The sequence below is a fragment of the Physcomitrium patens genome, chromosome 3, assembly GCF_059467195.1.
Source record: "Physcomitrium patens ecotype Gransden chromosome 3, ASM5946719v1, whole genome shotgun sequence".
NCBI classification, from domain to species: Eukaryota; Viridiplantae; Streptophyta; class Bryopsida; order Funariales; family Funariaceae; genus Physcomitrium; species Physcomitrium patens.
In genome coordinates, this window is record NC_143412.1 from 25511628 (window position 1) to 25526884 (window position 15257).

At 39.5% G+C, this 15257-nt stretch overlaps 3 protein-coding genes across 8 annotated transcripts; all 3 read left to right on the forward strand.

The window, feature by feature from the left end:
- The first annotated feature begins 1132 nt into the window (after positions 1 to 1132).
- LOC112279810 (protein MID1-COMPLEMENTING ACTIVITY 1) lies at positions 1133 to 3581 on the forward strand. 5 transcript variants are annotated; one of them, XM_090249361.1, is made up of 4 exons: positions 1133 to 1470; positions 1570 to 1767; positions 2169 to 2900; positions 3054 to 3581. In XM_090249361.1, the coding sequence occupies exons 3-4, from the start codon at positions 2434 to 2436 to the stop codon at positions 3241 to 3243; spliced, it is 657 nt and encodes a 218-aa protein (XP_090105487.1). In that variant the 5' UTR covers positions 1133 to 1470; positions 1570 to 1767; positions 2169 to 2433; the 3' UTR covers positions 3244 to 3581. The 5 variants fall into 5 exon arrangements, with proteins under 5 accessions (XP_090105487.1, XP_090105486.1, XP_024370307.1 ...); XM_090249360.1 differs by having other exon boundaries at positions 1316 to 1767; XM_024514539.3 differs by lacking the exon at positions 1570 to 1767 and having other exon boundaries at positions 1332 to 1470.
- Positions 3582 to 4139: 558 nt separating this feature from the next.
- On the forward strand, positions 4140 to 4933 carry LOC112279884 (uncharacterized). The gene is made up of 2 exons (XM_024514616.1): positions 4140 to 4786; positions 4879 to 4933. Exons 1-2 carry the CDS (start codon positions 4140 to 4142, stop codon positions 4931 to 4933), a joined length of 702 nt encoding a protein of 233 aa, XP_024370384.1.
- Positions 4934 to 5537: 604 nt separating this feature from the next.
- On the forward strand, positions 5538 to 12056 carry LOC112279808 (uncharacterized). 2 transcript variants are annotated; one of them, XM_024514533.3, is made up of 17 exons: positions 5538 to 5889; positions 6175 to 6230; positions 6610 to 6714; positions 7085 to 7187; positions 7389 to 7505; positions 7693 to 7878; positions 8056 to 8117; positions 8462 to 8555; positions 8751 to 8859; positions 9182 to 9244; positions 9545 to 9625; positions 9923 to 10029; positions 10407 to 10669; positions 10930 to 10995; positions 11084 to 11188; positions 11472 to 11519; positions 11752 to 12056. In XM_024514533.3, exons 1-17 carry the CDS (start codon positions 5538 to 5540, stop codon positions 11905 to 11907), a joined length of 2073 nt encoding a protein of 690 aa, XP_024370301.1. In that variant the 3' UTR covers positions 11908 to 12056. The 2 variants fall into 2 exon arrangements, with proteins under 2 accessions (XP_024370301.1, XP_073389153.1); XM_073533052.2 differs by having other exon boundaries at positions 11762 to 12056.
- The last annotated feature ends 3201 nt before the right edge of the window (positions 12057 to 15257 follow it).

Consider the following 15257-nt stretch of genomic DNA (forward strand, 5'->3'; position numbering starts at 1 on the left):
ATCCATAAATGTCGTTAAGGCCAGATACTGCAACCCTAGATAGTTTGACGTGCACGAAGTCCGATCATTTTATTATTTATCGTCGACATCACCTGCCACTTGATTACTCATTAAGATAATAAAGACAATAACAACACACCCGGAAAAAAACACCTATCACATTATCATTTTTTTTATGTTTCAAACTAATCGACAGAGTGAAAAAACATTGGAACATGAGAAAGCAGATTGGGAACTACTTTAACACACGGTGCCACCCACTGTGCTCTTTTTTACCTGCTCCAGAATTCCAGTTTGACCTTGATCTCCCAAGGAATTTAAAGTAAAGCTCCACATGGAGCTAAAGTGTCCGGCAATAATCCACAAACTTGGCTGCTTGATGCAACAACCAAAGCCCATCACAAGGTGGACCATGTCAAGGCTTCGGGGATCGAATGAAATTCCAGCAGCATAGATTCTGCAACCTTGTAAAAGGGGGGCCACCTCAGGGGGATCACAGACTTCGGCATGGTTGCTTTAGATCATGGACCCAGAAATTCATTGCAATATAACTTTTGGTGCCGAGATCCTGCTTGCCTTCCTCACATCCACCTTTCATCGGGCATCCCAACTCTTGTAGCATGTTCAGCAGCGTGAAGTCAGAGTGACAGTGAGGAGATCCAAACGCATAAATCCTTCATCAAATTCACCGAAACAATAAAAACATTCATCTAATTAGCGGCACGATTCTGCCATGCATTGCCACGTCAATCAATAAAATACAAAAAACGCTCACAACTCTGTCCATACCTTCACATCTTTTCTCCGAATTTCTCTCCCAAGCAATTCTTGAGACACCGTGGATTCAGCGCTTGGGGCTTAAAGACTACGTCTCATGTGGATGGAAGAAGAGCGAATGGTATATTCATGTTTGACGATAGATAGCCTTTTTTAGTACCAGGTCAACCTCTGATTTGATCGCACTGCACTGGAACATGCAACTCTTGGTTTTTATCTGAGACTGTGTGGTTGCAGTTTGTAAAGGAGTAAGCAAGTTCCGGTAAAGGAAGAGGGGATAACTTTACTCAGATTCTCCCCAATGTTTGCGGTAAATTTGCTGTTTGAACAATCTGTGGGTCACAGTGGAGGCAATGAAAACCTTAGACTCAGTTTTGACTCCAAACCAGCAGTGTTGTTGGTGTTGCAGCGAGCAAGCAAGAAGCAGACGACTCTCATTCCTCGTAGTGAGTAACTTATGCATCGAGATTCGGGAGCAAAATCTCTGAGACTAGGAATACAGGATGGCTTTTGGAAACGTGGTCGTGACCATTGATGCACAGAAGCGCAGCTGCCAATGGACGTGCGTCAGTCGCCCGCTATCGTTCCCCGTCTGCTGCTTCTACGGTTGCATCTCATGGTCGCTAGTGGTCCATCCCTCTTCCTACTACATCCCTGCCACAGCAATGCTGGGCAAGTTGAGGAGGAGTCCTGGTGAGCTTCTCACATCGGAGTGGGGTCGCGTTGACGTCTCTCCAAAGCTTATGCTCGTCATGTTTTCTGAGTACTTCTCGATTGCTTCTCAATGTGTAGGTTTGGTTTTACATGATCGTCTTTCAATGAGTTTGTATGATTTGTTCCGGAAGCGGTTTGGGCGACGATGATTTCTTCGACTGGAGCGTGTTGATGTAGATGAAGGTCTCGAGAGGCTACAATTGAACTCTTCGGGAGCAGGTCTTGATCAAGTTAGGAACTGCGATTCTCGCCGTCTGAAGGCAGAAACCTTTGAAGGTCGACCTCCAGTTCGGTGCATTAGACTGCTTATAAACTACCTTGTGAAATGCATATTGTTGAATATGGAACCTTAACGTGACGAACCTGTAAAACTCTTTTAGAAATGTCTGTAATCTTGAATTCTGAGTTAATCCAATGCATTACTTATTTCTATCTTCACTCTGACAGCTGCTGGCAAGTCAGTAAGTGCATCGTTATGGCAACCAAATCTGTCAACATCTTCCGTGCTTTCTGCAATGACCTCTTAGTCAGCGACATACACACATACACACACACACACTCACACCAAGCGAGAGCGAGAGAGAGGGTTCTCCCTGGGGTATGGCCTCGATTTCTTAAAAATTGTCAAGGCTAAGGTCGAGGCTGATTGTGCTCTTCATTGGTTCATATGCACACAGGGTACTACTTTGCAGCGGTAAGCAACTGACTCACGATAATACAATATTTCCGCAAGTTGAAAGGGTATCGTCCAAGAGCAAACTATGAAGCAGGTCGAGCACGGCAGGGTATTTTAGTGTCAAGCCGGTTGTTGCAGTTCTGTCGACACGCAAGCACGTAATTCATCGCACATGATCAAAGCTTAGAAGCTGCGAGGGGAGGAAACTCGCTTGCGGGAGAAGGAATTTTGTTGTGTCAAGGAGACAAATCTGGTGAGTTGCGAAGATGGCAGCAGTGACGGGATGGATTCCAAGGTTTTCATTAGGCGACGTTGCAAACGTGGGTCAATTGACTGGCATCAACGCTGTGCAGTTAATCTCTATGATTGTCCAAGCAGCGAACAATGCTCGAATGCACAAGAAGAATTGCCGGCAATTTGCTCACCATTTGAAGCTGATCAGCAAGCTTCTAGAACAGCTCAACATAACAGACCTCAAGGAACGACCCGAGACGGGGGAGCCCTTGGAACTGTTCGAGGAATCGCTGCGCAAGGCACTTGTGCTTATCGAGAGTTGCCGCGACAAGAGCTACTTGTACCTTTTGGCCATGGGATGGACGTATGTTAACAAGTTTCGAGATTATCAGGACGAAAGTTGTCCCGCCAGCTATCGAAACGCTATCCAGGCATACCGATCACACAGGCATTGCGGAATGAGAACGAGATGTTGCGGCAAGAACTCCAGCGCTAACGGGTTAGGGCTACTTCAGTTCAAATTTACCTCTCATTTTCAAAGGAATCTTCTACAGCATGCATTCTTTAAGCCTTGGGTATATCTACGTTGATTCGTGTATGTGAATTTTTGGCTCGTAGTATTTTCTAACAGTTTGTGTGGCTCGTCAATCAGGCTTGTATGGAGTACGATTATGCGCTCGTGGTCGAGCAGCTTATTGAGTTCACAGAAAATGAACCTGCAAAACTGGAGAAGGCAGCTTCAAAAAAGTTTTTCTAAAATTATTGCAGTGATTGGCCAGTGTTCTCCAGCAGGTGCACATGACAAGGCTGCAGGAGTTCAGAAAGTCGACCTTCATTGCTAGATTCTCTTGTAAGCAACTTCAAGCGGCCTCCTTCTCAGGAAGTAAATTAGTAGAGAGGTTTCATTTATTCGTGAAACATTTCTACTTATTGCCACAATTCTATCAAGATGCGGCATAGTAGACATGCTAGCTTTTTAATATTTCCAAGTATGCTAGAGGTTGTGCAGGGAGTTAGCACGCTTGTAGTCCCCACATCTTGGTGGCGCCTGAGCGATTCACATCTTTAGGTCACCAGGTTATGAAGTGACATATCCATGTGGATGATGCTTCTTTGTAAATATGCAAGACTCTCTCTTGTTTATTGAAAGATGAGCAATCGACTTGTCGTTTTAGTGGCAGATTTTCTGTATAAACTGAACTTCATTTGTTCACAGTGGTGTTTGAAACTGCGTTGTAGCACGCGTCTCTTGATTGACACTTCATTCGCGAAATTACCAAGGATGGTGTACAAATAACCCAAGTGTTTGACAGAGCTGCACGGCAAAGTCGCCGTTAATGCTAATATTTCCTGAGACTAAGCTACGAAATAGAGGGCCTGTGCACATGCTCCACCAAATGTGTGCAATATTCTCATTTCGATCACGCACAACATTACAGTTCCTTCGAGAGAATTGCAAACGAAGTCAGGCTTTGATTTCTGAAATAGTAAAAGCTTTTAAGGGGATTCTACTTTAGTACTATCTTCTTCCCTTAATTTATTCTTCGACGTCCAACGGAAGGATCCGCTGTAGCCACATATTCTGTGCACAGCATTGGAACTATTATAAAATATTTTTATGTTTGGAATTAGACTTGCAATCTGCATCTGGGTTTCGATTTTCCACATAGGATAATCAATCCAAACCCTAACCCTTGGAGCTGCTGGGTACATAGAACCGGGGAGCGTGGCCATAGATATGGCGATGGAGGAGGTGGAGATTGACATCGAGGGAGACGTTGTGGAGTCTCTGCGATCTATCGCCAATTGTAGCGACGCGGAGATTGAGGCGTTCGCTGGGGCGGCGCAATCTGTCCTGTTGAGCTTGCAGCGGGAAGACGCAGCGCTTGACGGTCCCATCTTTGAACAAATTGAGGTGGATCTGATCAAGAAGCTGTACTCCGCCCTGGCGTGTCTGTTCGTGGAAGCGGCTAAAAGCAATGCGTCAGAGGGATCGCTTGTGAAGTTCTTGTCTGGAAGGAGTGGCGTGTCCGAATCACAGGCGGAAATTGTTGCACGAATTTTTGTAGACGGGAAGGAGCGGTTGCGAAAGGATTTGTCTCGTACGGGGGACTTTAGTAGCATTTCCCGGCTGAAAGGAGTGGATTGGCGCCTTGAGTATCGTGTTGCGAGTGGTGACGAGGGCGAAGAGCAGGGTACAGGGCCGCATCGGGCACCTCCGCGGAGAGATCTTCTGTACCACGTTGTGCTGAAGACGGGAGAGAAAGTGGAGGGAGGTGAGGCGAATGGGCAAGCAGCCTTTGCATGTAGTGTCGAGCAGCTCCAGGATATGGTGTCGACGTTGAAGGATGCGTGCAAGGCAGTTGAGAGGATTGTGTACCAAGGGTAATTTGTTATAAGGGGGCTTAGAATGGGAGAGTGGGATTTTTGTCAGATTCTCAGCAGAGTACATTCTGTGGCGATTCGTTGACTCGTAGGGAAGCGGTGACGTTATTCTGCCTATTCTTCGCTCAAGTGCTCTTGATCGAGTAATACAATATCTAAAACACGATGTGTAGTGTACGAAAGTATGAGGAACTTAGGTAAGACAATGCGTTGTGCTTTCCTGAGCGTTTTCCTCACGTAATCCTCATGTTTTGGATCTGCTCAAGAGTTAATACAATTGAAATAGACCAGTTTGAGAAGACCAGTTCTGAGGTTAGGGTTTAGATAATTCGTTGTTGAGAGCTACGTTTTCTGAATCCAAGGTTAATTCACATTTAGGTTCATGGGATCGAAGGTGTTTTGAATCAGGGTTATCATTGTCCAGCTACCCATTTGTTTAAATCGCTTACGATTAGGTCCGCGTTGAATTGCTGAAATTTCTGTCATTTTGCCCTTATTTCAAGAGAGAACCTGCTTTCTCTACCAATTTATCTACCTGCAGTCGTGTATTGTTCTTCTTTTCCACAGGGGGTTATAGCAAGAGAGAACCTGTACAACCACAATGCGTACGTTTGCGAGCGGCATTGTCTGAGCCGCTTAGCGACTGAAATTCCGTCCCATATGCTACAGATTTACAGCTTTTAGTAAATAAACCACCTCTCTCATATCCTAATCAAGGCCTGGTTTGTGCGATTATCACGAAAGTAGTTACATGGATATAGATCTTGCAATTCAAATGGCTGGGGAGGAAAAGGTAGGCTTGGTTGTTAGGGGTCCGATAGACGCAGACGACGTGAAAGGGAGCGTTAGTGACGTACCTACATCGACAGACCTAAAGCCATGGAAGGTGAAGAAGCCGTGGGAACTTTTTCGAGCTGTTTCTCCTGCTAACGACATTGAAATTTACGAGAGCAAGGCCGTATCGGTGGCTTCGCAGGACTTCGAAGTGACTCCGCCTGAGACTGGTTACTTGTGCATTCGTTGCCAAGGTGATGAAGAATTTTATATCCCATCACATGTGGTCGACTGCTTTCAATGCGTTGATATTATCCTCCATGGGGATGGTGAGTATTAACTTTCAGCCTTGACAAACACTGACATATGAGGGTTGCACTTAAGATTCTTGATGCATGTTAACCTTCAATTTCGATTAGTAGACTACGAATGGCGTGGCAGCGTTGGTTCTAGTTGAATATTTGAGCTAATTTAGCCTATTCCTCGAGGTAGAAGACTGTTTAACTAGAACACTGTCAGCGAAGGTTCAAAGTTGCAGTGTGCAACAATATTCTATTATTTTATTTTTTCGTAATCGTCTCTCTGATCTGATCGGAAGTGAGACACGATTGCAGCTATTTTCAAAGAAAACTTGGAGAAAATGATAAGGTTCCCAGATATTCGTGCAGAGGTGAGTGCTTGCTTCTTTCAATATTTGAACAAATTTTACTGTGAAGGAGTTTTTGCACCAGTTCTGTTCTTAGTGAAACCTTGTATCTTAGTTTCTTCCTCGAGGGAAGTTCGAACTATCTCAATTCTACCGAGGATATTTCACCTCCAGTTAAAGTATCTGAAACGCTTCTACATGTTCCTTGAACTCCATGAGTACATGAGCTTGAAGTCTCGGAATCTATTTCCGAAGTAGGAATTACAATGTTGCCGTGCAACATCTTAACATGATAAGAACAAGAGATGCAAGAAGTTAGTTAAGATAGTGTGTGACTTTCTTGGTTGTACTGCTCTACTGAACTGTTTCTCAACCTCAGATAATTGTTTTCCATCTTGTGCAGATTATGGAAGCTGTTTTGAGGTTTGTATTTATTGAGCATCTAAACAACGTAAAATATGCAAAATATTGGGGACCTGATGCACCACGGCTAGTATTCCAATTTGAGGTGCAATATTTGTCAATTTGTCCTTGATCTACTGTTTAGAGCTTTGGTGTTTGGAAGCTTTATTACTTATGGTATCTGCCGCTGTGGACACCTCCTCTCTGTTTTGAATGCATGATCATTGTTAGGATTAAAGAGGCGGTCTTGCTCGTTTTAGATCAACCACTGTATATTTCAGCTCGTTCTGAATATGCGTCTAGTTGTGACTTAGTTGAGGGCAGAGGTTTTTTCACATCTATTAGAACTGGGCTAAGTTGCTGCTTTCTTGAGTGTAGGCTGTGTTCATTTGTGTGTGCATTCCGTAGTCACGTCCTCCGTTGCTACTCCAAGTTTTGAATTAGAGATGTTAAAACATTTCGTGGTCGATGTGAAGGTTGAGCCGGATCAAGTGATGGACCTTATACAAGCATCACACTTTCTTGGTATTAAGAGTTTGCTAAATGTTGCTGCTACAATGGTTGCCCATCACCTGGCAGGTAATATGCGTAGAGAGATTTCTGACATTTTGGTTTCGCATGCTTGCTAGATTGCTTGAGCATCTTGCGGCTTGCACGAGTAACCAGTTTGTGGAGCATTTTTAATTACGAGTATTTTGTGGAGCAAATCGTGGGAAATTAATAGCTAAAAGATCGTCAAAATCTGGGTTTCAGAACAGTTACTGATACTTTCTGTGGCAGATATACCGGATGTATCGTCGATGTTACCAGATCTGGCCTGGTGTGTTGCTGAACTACTTACAGCACAACAACTCTTTGATGCTGAACAACGCCCAGACTTCCTGAGCTTGAACCTTGGTATGGTCAACAGCGTCAGTTGTTACCATGATGCAGTATTTTTTTTCTCCTCCCCCCCCCACTAAAGCAATTTCGACCATGCTATCTATTGATGCCTTTCCATTGGCATGGACGGCTGCATTGTATGTATGAATCTTAGGTATAAATTCAGTATACTGTTTGACATGGTTTTTGTTCACACGTGCAGAGACTAGTGTGCTCTGGGAACGGCACTGCAAACGACTACAGGTGGAAGATTTGGTGCAACCCGTTTCAGCATCCAACTACCCGTCTTACGATACATGGGATTTTAGCGAGGGGCCTCCTCCAACTTCTTGGAAGTCTCTTTATGTAACACATGTGTTGCAGCAGCTTGCTGATCGCCAAGATGGAGGTTAGGCTTAGTCTGTTGACACTCTCACCTGTATTACTAATTATCTGAAGCCATTTTCCTATCGTGGCTCTTGAGATGTGTTAAAGTTTACCGCAGTTGATCTTATAGATTCGATTTAGTAGGGGTTGCAGAATTGATAAGGGAGTATGTAAGCGTCTATCATCGCTGTATGTGCAGAGAAACTTGATGATTTTTTCGCTGAAGTTGCTCTCAAAGGGAAATTCGCCTGCAGACACACGGTAGATATTTCAGCCAGTTACTCTTTTCTATTGTTCAGTTGATGTTATCTTGATTGGTTAAGTATACATTTGAAAATGAAAATTCGCTTAAAATCGCCGAGTAATTACGCATGTAGAACGGCCCCCAGTGATTGGTCATCCTGCACTGCATTCCATTGGATGCTTGATTTTTGTGAAGAGTTTGAGCCGAGCATAAGATGAGAGGAATTATTATGATAGGACTCCTTGTCATAGATGAGGTTGAATGAGAGAAGAACTCATCACTTTATATCATAATATTCCTGCAATAGTGTAGGGATTGACCATGCATTATTTTCTCATACATCTTATGTTTGTAATCTTAGATACGGGGGATGATGTGGGACTGGGTTCTCAATGTCCCCAAAAGTTTGCCTCTTGCATCGTATGTTAGTCTTTTCCCCAACATCTTCTCTTTAGGTAAAAATTCGAATTTCCTCTGCTACGGCTTTTTAAACGTTTGTTTTTGTTTGTTTATTTGCTCTTATCTTATCAATGGTCTTAGTTTATATTTGTCTCATTGAGTTTGACTCATGGTGTTGTGTGAATCTCGGACAATGCCAATGTGTTGCAAGTTACTACAGCTTATTATCTAAAAAATTCTGTTCCCTTCAGTTTTGGTGAAGCTGCCCCTTGGCAAGGAACTAGCAGACGGTACACTACCATGCATGAGTCTTGGAGATATTCTGTCGCATCTTCCTCATCTTCAACATCTTGATGTCAGGTGAATATTTGAGCATTTAATTTTCATTTATTTTTGTATAATGGTTTGTGTTGAGTAAGATCTGCGATGTTATTTATGTATCTTACAAGTAACTGCAAAATTTTGAAATTTTATGGTTGCCGACTTCCTTGTGTGTCTTCATTTAGGCTTACCGGAATAACGCACATCTAAGGAAAATTTATTTATTATTAGAAGTTGAAATACTCTATTGGTTGAAAATTGTAAAAGGATATTGAGTAGAGCAGAATGTAATATCATGTGGTGGTCTGGGGCATGAGATTATGTAGAAAGAGATTTTTTATTCTTGAGTTGCCCTGTGCAGTGAAAGTGGAGTCACTGCAGATGCAGCCGTTAGCTTGAGCAAGGGACTCAAATCTCATGCTAGGTACTAGTGAGAAAGACTGCTACCTCCCAACTAAAGTATATTTTAAGGAATTCAGTAATTGAATGCCACCTCGTTCTACAACTTTGTAGCTTCAATATGTTCACATGTTTTGATTTGATTTATTTTAATTTAATATAAAGTAAAGAAATAAAAAAAACAAAAAATCAGTGCTTTTAATCTACATTTAAATGTTTTGACGAAATCAGTACTATTTCATTCACCTTCAGTGCTGTTATTTGATTCAGGTTATCTTGTGTTGTGAATACTGCTCTCTTCAATAATAATCTTTATTGGTGAAAGGCTGCAGGTCCTTCGAATCGCATACAATAGTATTCAAACCAGAGGCTTTTCCGCTATTGCCATGTGTTTCCCAACGGTTAGGTATGTCTTATCTCTCTCAGGTTACTTGCAAGCTCTTCATGCTTTGTTATGGTTCAAACAGAATTGTCTAAGACTATAATTATCTTCTTACCTATGCTTCTACCTTACTTTTAAACCATGTGTATGATGTACGCCTCATATTATGTGGCAGCTTCAGTTCACCTTCAACTAGATTGCTAGCCTACAGATTCTCAAATTTACACTCAACATGAACTTTTTACTTATTGCTGAGTGAAAGTAATCACATCTAAATAGTAAAAGGCACCAATATTCCTTTAATGTTTCCTGATTCTGCAGAACATTGAAGCTCTTCGATGTACGTGGGAATGGAATACAATTGTCACTAGCCCAGGAGGTTGTTGCAGCTCTTGAGCAAAGCTCCGTGAAGGAATTACTCCTTGCAGGTGATGCCTATCTTCGGTGTAAACTCTGTGTTTCCAGATGCTCATTTTTGCTACACTGTAGCTGTTTCTAATATGATTATGAGTTGATTCTTATATAAAATTCTGATTTCAAGCATCATCCAATTAACTTGTTGACACAAAAAGTGTAATTTACCATCTAGAACACGGATATGTGCATGCAGTGGTGTTAATTTGTATCTATGATTATCCGAATCGTATAGCGATTAGTTTTTTCTGATTAGTGGTGAGAAATGAGAAACTAAATGATGAATTATTCACATTTGTGGTAGAGCTGGGGTCTAGCAGAATCAAGCATCCTACGAGTACTCTTACACTGGATGCCTATGGAATTTCTTGTTCGCTTCTTTTTGTTTCAGGAAATCCCACTTCTTTTGGAATTCAAATGCCACATTTTCAGCGGTCTGGACAGACTCATACAATTTCTATCAGATCAACAGATTTTTACCAAATGAATGATGTAGCTGAAGAAGTGGAGTCGGGACCAGCATTCATTCTGCAATCCTATTTGTGGAGTTCCTTGCCAAAACACCTAAAGAAACTGCAACTCGCGGAGTGCCAAGTTAGTGACTCTCAGATCGGCATTCTTGTCAGAGCACTGCATGGTCACGAAACTATAGAGGTGAGTGTTGAGAGGCTCGATCTTCCATCGGTTTTGCGGGCGGCCTGCTCTAGACTGATGATACATTTTACATAACTGACCATGAAATTATTTCTCCCTCATCGTCAGGCTAATGATGTCTATGTGGAGTGATTGGGTGTACTTCTCTCGACAAGTATTATAGAAGATATGTTCGTAGTTTATTCCTAAAATTCACATTTACATTTTTCTTTTTACTTGATCATATGTAACAGTTGCATGGTCCTATTGTTGATTGACAGGGGCTCGAGTTGAATGACAATAGAATCACGTCAACTGGGGCTTGCGCAATCTTCACTTGGCTACAGGTACGTTCACTGTATAAGTGCTGATAGTTGTAGCAGCCTCTCGGCAGCATTATGTCTAACACTTCAGAGTGATATATTTGATATTCAGGGCAACTTATCGCTTCGGGAACTTTTACTTGGGAACAACAACATCACTGATTCGAGCTCAACGGACTTGATCAAGGCCCTAGGAACGCATCCACGACTTGAGAAGGTGCTTTCTAGAATGTCTTTAACATTATGATAATTGCTCCAGATGTTATCAAGGGATTCGTCGAGAGTTTCTCTAAATATATTGATTCATTATAATGCTAAATTGAAACCAAGCTAGTTGGGTGTTATTGTCATTCTGCTGTTCAGCATAATCTTATTACGAAGGTCAATAGAATGGATATATCTGCCTCGATCACAAGTGTGCTTCGTTTCATAAAACCTAGTATGAATCAGTCTGATTGCTTTGATCTTGAAGCGCGATCCATGTGCTTTGCTTTTTGCAGGTTTCTTTGAGGGGTAACTACTCGTATGGGGAAGACAATTTACGCATGGTTAGTTTAAGAAGTCCTTGTCCATGATAGTCATCACATTGTGTATCATAAACATGAAATAAAAGCTGCCCACATTTTTTAAACAAATGAAGTCATACTAGTTGGGATTATTAATCAATTTAGCAGTGCTTAATCGGATGAATTTTCATTGCTTGCATCAAATTAAGTAGTCCCTTTCGAAAAGAGTTTCGTGCTGTTTTTGAAAAAAGATTATTGCTGGTTTTTTGACAAGGTCATTCAAGCGGCTAGAGGACAAGGCGAGGCACTTCTTTTGACGCAACAGAAGAGGTTCATTTTGGACTTGTCAATGACGGATGTTTCCCACACAACTCGTGCAAGGATTCTTCGGGAGATTGCTGATGTAACGGAGATATATCTGTTCATTTGATCTGTGTTTTCTGTCGCCTTCGGCTAATTTGCCGATTTACAACTTAGAGTGTTTTCATTCCATAAGCCAGCTCAGATTACGAATATGTTGTCGTGTATCCTATTCAAATCTTGTTGTCTGTTTTCAGGCTGGATCTGTGATTGAAAGTCTCCTTTTTGTCTATAAGTGACATGTTTCATCAGTTCTTGCTTTTGACTTTTTCACAGATGTTCTTTGGCAGCTCCCTGTTAAGTAACTTACCATAAATGTAGCTGCATTGGCTCGCTGCAATCTCAGTATGCTCAACATAAAATTATTACCATCAATTCTAACAGTTTTTTAATTAGAAAATGATAATTCCAAATTATTAGAATTGATATCATTGCTAGTACTGTCTTCCAATCGTATGTCAAGTTTGTCAGCTCCATATTAAAACACGCATACTAAAATCTCTGGTGCCAAAGTCACTTGTTTACATTCTTCCAAACCAGTAACTTAAATTGTTTGTTGACTTGTGAATACATGCTTTCTATTCATTTCGTGGATGCCAATGACAAGGGTAGGTTTGTACTTCCTGTTTTTGAAAATTATTTTTTACTTAAGTCACAACATTTCATCAATGTCATGCGATTGTTAATCATTTGTAGTACCACTTTTTCTTGCATTACCATATTACATCAAGTTTTTGCTACTGTTACAATAAATCATTTTAAAAGCATGTCATGAATTTCTTTGTTACTTGCCGAAGCATATATAAAATCTCATTCAGGTTATATTTAAAAAAATGCTTCAAAATCTCTTCTTAATTGTATCTCTTATTTTATGAATATAATAATTAGTTGTTTCATAAAAGTACCTTTTTCATACTATTTTTTATTTTTCTAGAAGTAAATAAATAAATTATAATGACCATATATGCTAAGACTCTTCAATGGAACTACATCCACTTAAAAACAAATTATTTTATATTATGTAATTTATTTAATTATTGTAATTGGTCACTTCTTTAAACTTTAGTCATCTATACATTAAGATTGCTCAAGGAGAGAAGTGGTGGCTTTCATTCACCACATGGATGGGCCTTCCTTTTCATCAAAAAGATTCATGTTTTGTGGAGTTCACAATGTGTTCAATAGTTCAATGTTGCATTTTACAATTGATTGGGGAGTTCTACAGGGCTTAAGAAGTGGTCCTTGATGGTTGCATGGATGAGTCTTTGTTTTCATCAAAAAAGTTTGCATTCTTTGAAGTTCACAAGGCGTTCTATAGGACGTTTTATAGATGATTAGGGCATTCTATATTGCTAGTGATAGCATCAGAGCTATAGGAATTGTTGTCAAGGATAATCCTTTAATTTATTGTTAATTTTTTTTTGAAGAGATCTTATTTCACAATTAGAAATGTGTAGTAGAGTAGGCTTTCACGTTTGTGACTAATGATCATGTAGAAAATAAATTTATTATTAAAAAAAATAAAAATTACAAATTAAAGCTTCATTATTAAAAATAAAAAGTTGATAGACATTCCAAGGGTGGGGTGTAGCAATACTACCACAACTTTCTTCAGCAATGTATACAACTTTTGATGATGCCAATTTTTGCTTGCATTGCAATGTAAGGAGAAGGGAATTCATGTTGCTATGAGAACTATACAAGAGTATATTTGTATGTTCAATTTATGAATGAAAGAAACTTTTTAGATGTTAAATTCATTGAGATACATCATTTTAGTTTTTAATTTCCATTGCAAGATGTAAAATTTGGATGTTGACATTTCACTTTTCAATCAAAAATTTATTATATTAATATGATAGAATCTCATATAGAATTTGTGCAAGGGTGGCAATTTGCAAGCATGTTTTATTTTTTAATTGGATTATATCATTTCATGGAATGTAATTGCATTACTCAAATGTTATATCTTGCTTGTCTCCAAATTGCACACTATAGCAAAAGATGCCAAACTATATTTTGTAAATATATTTTATTATATTTTATTAATATAATTTATTTTATTATATAAAAATATAATTTATTCTATTTTATTAAGTTTGTGTTGGATTTTGTAAAATGGATTTGATTTAGAAGTTACATCATTGTAAGCTTAAGTACAACACTCTCTAATATGCATCTCTTCTTTTTTCTTCTTTCTTTCTTTTGTATCCTAGAATTATTTATATTTACAATATGAGGTCTATATTCTTTATTTTTATTATTTTTCTAAGTATTGTGAGTATTAGAAGTTTAACTTTGAGGATGTTGCAAGGTGGTGCTTAGATTTGCATTTGATTTGTTATTTCATTTTCTGCAAATAGGATTGAGGAAAGAGTATGAAGTGGTTTTGCACTTTTTTGCTTTTCTTTCAATGTTTTAAAATGTATATTAAAGTTCACAAATCACATCACATTTCAATTTGCAACTCAAGAAGTTTCAAAGTAAAGTAAGATGTTGTATTCTTGCATGTTCACATCAACTTCACCTAGAGTAATAACTGTTAATTAATATATGGTGAAGCAACAATTGTTAATCCTTACCAAGCAATGAGATTGGAAGGCATGCATCCAAGCAAAAGGCCTCACTCCACAAATTTCTTGTCTAATTTGCAACAATAGAGAAGTAAAATCCAAGGACATTGACCCAACCTTTGTAAACGAGCTGGCTTCTAGCTTTTTGAATGGTGAAGGTAGCTCTCAACTCTATTCCTTAAAGCACCAATCTCAAATCAGGGCTTTTATTCATGAATCAAATAAAATTTCTATGCCTTGAGTGGATTTTTCCACAAGTCCATGCTTTGAGGAGGACACATAGAATGTGGTGATCATCATCTTCTTTATTCTTTTTATTTAGATGCATGGTTTGTTTTATCAAAATTTTAATTGTTCTTTTAGAATATAATATCCAAAAAGTAGATCATGATTTGGAGGCTTTAGAGCAATAGTCTCCACATGGTTTTTACCACTAGGGCCCAACTTTCAAGGTTCACATTCTCAAGTACCAATTGTTTTAATCATAATTTTTTGATTGGACAAAATAATATGCACATTAAGATTTCTTTGTTGAGCTTAATTTACTAGGATGATTATAAGTATGTCTCTGGAATAACATGTAACAAGTTGATGAAAAGTGAACAATGTGTGTGGACCTGTAGTTTGAAGAAAAAAATGTGATTTTTCTCAATATTATGTCATCAATACATTTTAATAGTATGAAGAGCACATTGTACCACTCAAGCTTCAATTAAAGGCATTTGCAAGCAAAAGCCCACCAAGAACCATCAACTCTTGTAGCTATACTTGGTAAGATAATTTTGCAATGTCTACATCATCTACTTCTCATGTTGGAGTTGGTTTGTCAAAATTTGGACAATAGAAC

Coding starts and splice junctions, on each gene's coding strand:
- LOC112279808 (XM_024514533.3), top strand. CDS start 5,538: ATGGATATAGATCTTGCAATTCAAATGGCTGGGGAGGAAAAGGTAGGC. Junction 7,506..7,692: donor CTTCCTGAGCTTGAACCTTG/GTATGGTCAACA, acceptor TCACACGTGCAG/AGACTAGTGTGCTCTGGGAA. Junction 9,245..9,544: donor GGACTCAAATCTCATGCTAG/GTACTAGTGAGA, acceptor TATTGGTGAAAG/GCTGCAGGTCCTTCGAATCG.
- LOC112279810 (XM_090249361.1), top strand. CDS start 2,434: ATGGCAGCAGTGACGGGATGGATTCCAAGGTTTTCATTAGGCGACGTT. Junction 2,901..3,053: donor AAGAACTCCAGCGCTAACGG/GTTAGGGCTACT, acceptor CTCGTCAATCAG/GCTTGTATGGAGTACGATTA.
- LOC112279884 (XM_024514616.1), top strand. CDS start 4,140: ATGGCGATGGAGGAGGTGGAGATTGACATCGAGGGAGACGTTGTGGAG. Junction 4,787..4,878: donor GAGAGGATTGTGTACCAAGG/GTAATTTGTTAT, acceptor GTTGACTCGTAG/GGAAGCGGTGACGTTATTCT.